The sequence below is a fragment of the Lissotriton vulgaris genome, chromosome 10, assembly GCF_964263255.1.
Source record: "Lissotriton vulgaris chromosome 10, aLisVul1.2, whole genome shotgun sequence".
In the NCBI taxonomy this organism is placed as follows: domain Eukaryota; kingdom Metazoa; phylum Chordata; class Amphibia; order Caudata; family Salamandridae; genus Lissotriton; species Lissotriton vulgaris.
This window is the reverse complement of record NC_141698.1, coordinates 817146221-817152342: the sequence shown is the minus strand read 5'-3', so window position 1 is coordinate 817152342 and position 6122 is coordinate 817146221. Positions and strand designations below refer to the sequence as shown.

Below are 6122 nucleotides of genomic sequence, written 5' to 3'. Positions count from 1 at the left end.
CAGGCCAGAGCAGCTACAGTCAGGCCGCCCCGCCCCAGGCCAGTGCCAGTATTTACAGGCCAACATTGCTTTGAGGGCCGCAAAGAAATAGTTGGCCCTATTTGTACCCCCCCCCTCCCTGCCTTAGTTACACAGCCTCCCCAGCCCCAGCCGCTAGTGGATTATTCGAGTGGCAGTGATGAGGAGGCTGCGGGGGGCGCCTGCACAATTATGACTGTACCACGCGCCCCGTCCAGGCCCAGGGAACAGGACTTTGAGGATGCAGAAGTTGTTTTTGGACTTTCAGACCCCCCCACTGAGGACCTTTCTGAGTTTTTCACAACAGGGCAGGTAGGCTTGCTGCCACAGGAAGATGGGGAGGTTTCTCAGATTAGAGATGCGGTTTTGGCAGAGCAAGGCCAAGACGAATTTATCCAATACATGTACGATAATGGGCTGGAGCACACCAGATTCAACAGAGAATATATTTTTCCAGAGGCGCGCCAGGCACCATTAGTTTTTGCGCCAGATGAGACAGAGTTGGGCCGCAGTTTATCAGGACAGTGGGTGTGGGTAGAACATGCCTCCACTGCTGACGCACAGCGGAAACATAGGGAAGTAAGGAAGCCCAGCAGCAAGGTACTTCTAGTAGACGGGGCAGATAAGGTGTCAGGTGGCTCTGGAGCGGAGCAAGGTCAGACCACGAATACGACAGGTAGCAGGAGAGCGAAAGGTAAGGAATTTGCGAAGGACAGAGCGGCCACTGACCAGGGTGGTTTTAATGTGGAATTTATGGCGGATCCACAACAGGCGGACAGGTTTTTGGAGCGAGAGCCTGTTTTTGATTGGGACATTTATGATGGGGGTGTAGGAGATGGTGAGCGTCCGGGAGGAAGCAGCCAAATCTTCGCTCCACAAGGCACAAGGGAGAGAATAGCGACATTTCCACAGCAATTAGAGGAGCGAAATGTTAGTAAACAACTGAGAAGTTTTCAAAAGGGACAATCAGCTGTAGCAGTGGGCCCTGGGAGGGGGGCTGGGACAACAAGCTCTGTTCAATCGTTACAGGTTCAAGATGAAGATGGGGACTCTGGAGTACAGAAGGAGAATCTCGAGCGGATCTCTAAAGAAGAACTGAGACGACGCGAGGAACAGCTTCCCAAGGGTAAGCCACGTTGGTGGGGGGCATGGGATGTCTCTTCACAGGTTAGGGGTGAAAAGGCTCAGGACAAGGTACCGCAAATACACAGTAAAGCGGCGCCCGCACAGGCAAGTGGACAGGTTGGTAAGTCAGCCCACTACATTAGTCTAGAACACGCGGAAGATAGTTCACCTGTGCCAGGTAGGCTGCCATACATGGGTGTGTCAATGCCGCTAGGTACTCACCTGTCTCACAAGACAAAACAAAAGATATGGCAACATGACTACGTAGATGTTTTCCGTTTGCTACACAGAGATGTCCAATCTAGAGAAGGGTCCAAGGAGGAAGAATTAGAACTGGCAAGACGCCCCAGGGTGCCGAGAAATATAGACAATTGGTCGTCGGCATTTTTAATTTTCTCCAGCATTTATTGTGAAAAATATCCGGAAAGGGCAGTTTCACTCTTTAAGTACATGGATGTGGTACGCAAGGCCCACATGCATTTTGGTGGTTTTTCCTGGTTAAATTATGACGAGGAGTTCAGGGCCAGGATGAGCATGAACCCTTCAAAACCTTGGGGTGATATAGACACAGAATTATGGTTGCAATGGATGTCATCCTCTCAGCTATCGGAAACCACCCACACAGCTAGTGGTTTGCCGGTGGCGTACCGGCCCTTTCCAGGGCGCGCCGCCCAGGGAGGGGCGGGGACTGTCACAAGGGGGCATACAAGCGGATTGGGCTCCTGCTGGAACTACAACAGGGGGTATTGTAACCGGCCATATTGTAGATTCAAACACGAATGTTCCCAGTGCGGAGGCAGACATATGCTATTTCAATGCCTTACGCCTGCAGCAGACACAACCGAGCATACCCCACAACCACAAATCCAGGCAGCCAGGGGCAGGGGAGCTCCACTCCCTCCTATACCAAAAGGCTTTTACCCCAATTAAATGGGAATTGCTCATCCCTTGGCTGGACAGGTACCCGAACAGCGAGGCGGCTGCCAAACTTTATTGGGGGTTTAAGGAGGGATTTCGAATTCGTTACCAGGGCCCCAGATACAGGCGTTGGGCGGAGAATTTGAGGTCTGCTAGAGATTTCCCGGAGGTGGTGGGCAGGAAGCTGGGTGAGGAAGTAGGCTTAGGCAGAGTAGCTGGGCCTTTTGAGGAGATGCCGTTTGTTCATTTCATGGTGTCGCCGCTAGGGGTAATCCCCAAAAAAGCGGCGGGCGAATTCCGCATGATTCAACACCTTTCGTGGCCGGAGGGTAGTTCCATTAATGACTTTATTGCTGATGAGGACTCAGCAGTCTCGTACACTACAGTGGACGAGGCTATAAAAATGGTACGAAGTTTAGGAGATCAGGCCGAGCTTGCAAAATGCGACATTCAATCTGCTTTTCGATTAATACCGATACACCCCCTAGATTTTGAGCTTTTGGGCATGCAGCTGAATGGTTATTTTTATTTTGACAAGGTTTTACCTATGGGATGTGCAGTTTCCTGTGCCCTTTTTGAATTGTTTAGTTCATTTCTACAGTGGGTGTTTCAGCAAGAGTGTAGGGTAGGCAAAGTGTGCCATTACCTTGATGACTTTTTATTTATGGGACTGGCGAAGTCCGGACATTGTGAGAGGGCGTTACAAATTTTTCAGAATATGGCAGAAGCATTTGGGGTGCCTTTGGCACGAGACAAAACAGAGGGGCCCAGCACACAGATTACTTTTCTTGGAATAGAGATCAATACAGTGGAAATGGTGGCACGACTTCCTAAGAAGAAGTTAGAGGAAATTAGGTCATGTATTCAAGAGGCCCTTCAAGTAGACAAATTACAACTCAGGCAAGTACAAAGACTATTAGGATACCTGAACTTTGCGTGCAGAGTAGTGAGGGCAGGAAGGACTTTCTGCAGGTTGTTGGGTATGGCCATGTCAGGAGCAACTCGACCTCACCATAGAATCAGGCTCACCAAAAACATAAAGGAGGACTTAAGGATTTGGTTGTTATTTTTAGCGGATTTCAATGGAGTGCCACTGTTGTTCATCGAAGAAAGTATGAAGTGGCAGGTGCAAATGTACTCAGATGCGTCAGGTTTACATGGATTTGGCATTTTTTGGGATGGGCGCTGGTGCGCTGAGCGGTGGCCAGAAGAATGGATTTCCCAAGGTCGCAGTATAGCGTTTTTGGAGCTTTTTCCCCTTTTAGTGGCTTTGCAGGTATGGGGCCAAGAGCTTAGCAACAGAACAATCCTTTTTCATGTAGACAACTTGTCAGTTGTTCACTTAATAAACAGACAGAAAGCTAAGGACAGGAGGGTGCTAGGCCTTTTGAGGGCTTTCATGCTGTTAAGTCTGCGTCTGAACATTGTTTTTCGCGCAGCACACATTGCAGGTATCAATAACTCAATTGCTGATGCGCTCTCTCGTTCCCAGTGGGACAGATTTCACGAGCTGGCCCCGGGAGCAGCAGTCAAGAAATCATCGGTACCTATCAGCATCTGGGCTCTAGGGGAATGAGGATACTACGGCTGGTGGAGAACTCAATAGCGTCATCCACTCAACGAAGTTATATGCTGGCATGGCATGAATTTCTAAGTTATGTTGACACTTATAACTTTGTACAAAGAGAAGAGATGTATATCCCCCTCATACTTGATTTTGTTTTACATTTAATTGACAGGGGTTTGCCACATAACACCATAGCGGGTAAGCTAGCGGGGATTTCCTTCTACGGACAATTGTATTGGGGCCGGGATCCAAATAACCATATATTGGTGAAGAGAGTTTTGAAGGGATTGCAGAGGGTGAAGGCGTCAAGCTCACACACAAGAGCGCCAATAACATTTGAATTGCTTCAACGTATGTTGGGGTACTTACACAAAGCTTGTTACAACGCTCATGAAATTAAGCTTTTTAGATTGGTAATGATATGGCTCTTTTTTGGAGCTTTTAGAGTTTCTGAACTTTTAGGTTTAAAGAATGATTGCGGCTTATGTGGCAGGGATGTGTGCTTGGAAGGTGACACTTTGAAAATATGGTTAGGCAAATCAAAAACAGATCAATTGGGGCAAGGGGTGTGGATACACCTAAATGTGACTCACATACAAGGTTGTTGCCCAGTACAAGAGTGGAAGGATTTTCAGTTTTTTACAGGTGTTCGGGGTGGACCAATCTTTGTGCACGAGGCAGGCGGTAAGCTTTCGAGTCACCAGCTGCTGGTAGTCATGAGAAGAACACTTTTATTGTTAGGCTTCAATCCAATGAATTATGCAACACATTCATTTCGTATAGGAGCAGCGTCTGAAGCAGCCTGTTTGGGTTTGGGTTGGAATGCGATCAAAAGGATAGGAAGGTGGAGTTCTAACTGCTGTGCACGCTATGTAAAAAAATAAAAAATAAAATAAAAAAAAACCAGCACATATGCTGTAGAAGAAGCATGGACAGTAGTCCAAACTAGAAGTTGTTAAGCATAAAGTTGTATGTTGAGTTTTTCTTATTGGGTCTGTTTTCTTTCATCTAGGAGACATTCGGGGTTTGAATCCGGCCCAAAAACAAATCTGGATCGTGGGACACTCATTTGTGAAGTGGGCAGCGATCTTTGCGGATCATCAAATCTATGGAAGGAACCTTGGTATCCCCAGCGCTGGACATGAACTTTACTGGTGCGGTAAAGGGGGTATGCGCTGGGAGAACTTGTTTCCTCTATTGGCTAAGATAAGGTATGACAGAGGCGGTCCTGATATGCTCATTCTCCATCTAGGGGAAAATGACCTAGTGGCTTTATCGGGGCTAAGCATAATCAAAGCCATGCAATTAGATTTAGCTGTGGTTTCTAACAACTGGCTAGGGACCAGTCTAGTATGGACTGAATTTGTTTTTAGGCAGCAATGGAAAAATGCAAGGAGTCAGGCCGCCATGGAAAAGGCCAGAAAAAAGGTAAACAGGGCTATGAAGATCTTCTGTGTGGGTTTAGGGATCCAGACAATTGCACATGACAGCATCACTGGAAAAGACGGCCATCTGTTTAGGGAAGACGGTGTCCACTTAACACAGTTGGGGATGGCGTATTACATACTGGAGATCAGAGACATGCTATCAAAATGTTTGAAAGTTGATCTGTGGGTGTCTGCTAGAAGGGAAGAGTAAAAAAAAAAAAAAAAAAAAGAGAGCAAGGGCAAAGCAAACTGACATGAGTAACAACATACTATGATAAGAATGGTTTGGGTTTGTTGGTGGGGTCAGGAAAAATCCAAGGTTTTTCCTGTGTGGCGGAATAGGGGGAGGTCAAGATTTAGAGCGGACTTGACCGTCCTTCAGGAGAGAGGGTGGTGGGAGGTACAAGATGGGGGAAAAAGAAAGAAAGAGGGAAAGTGAAAAGATTTCGAAACATGGGGGTGATTTCAACGAAAAGTAAGTTATATTGATTTGGAACAATACCGTTATAAACAAACAAGTGCAAAAGAAAGGTTATGGTTTTGGCATAATATGCAAATTCATTGGTTTTGAAGACAAGTGAAAATTACAACTGTTTATTGGTTTATGGATATAAAAATTGCCTGATCTATGGAATAAAACGTGGCCTTTTATGCTATCCAGTGGTGTTGTCTCATTGTGTATGGGTCTGGATTATTCTGGGCGATGTAATCCTCGGGGGGAGCAGAGCGAAGCAGTCTCCCCCCGCGGATTTTCGCCCGGTGGTACAGACCCAGAGCGATGACGCGTTAGGCAGGGCAGCGCGCGCGAGGCAGTGCGTAGGAGTTAGTCAGGAGCGCCGTTTAGGCTCCGTAGTTGAGGCAGGAGCGTTTTTCGGCGAGGCCCGCCCACCCACCCCTGTTGATAAAATGTTAAATAATAAATTGTATACTGTTAACAAAGTTACTTATGAACATTAGATATGTCAAACAAGAAAGATGCCACATTAGGTCAGGCAATGGTTGTGTATCCTATTAGCTGAATTTGGCGGAATAGGGGGAGGTCAAGATTTAGAGCGGACTTGACCGTC

General features: G+C 47.1%; 1 protein-coding gene across 1 annotated transcript; it reads left to right on the top strand.

The window, feature by feature from the left end:
- Positions 1-420: 420 nt before the first annotated feature.
- LOC147688835 (uncharacterized) lies at positions 421-5266 on the top strand. Its single transcript, XM_086939978.1, has 2 exons — positions 421-1144; positions 4641-5266. Exons 1-2 carry the CDS (start codon positions 421-423, stop codon positions 5264-5266), a joined length of 1350 nt encoding a protein of 449 aa, XP_086796104.1.
- Positions 5267-6122: the final 856 nt, after the last annotated feature.

Coding starts and splice junctions, on each gene's coding strand:
- LOC147688835 (XM_086939978.1), top strand. CDS start 421: ATGTACGATAATGGGCTGGAGCACACCAGATTCAACAGAGAATATATT. Junction 1,145..4,640: donor CGAGGAACAGCTTCCCAAGG/GTAAGCCACGTT, acceptor TCTTTCATCTAG/GAGACATTCGGGGTTTGAAT.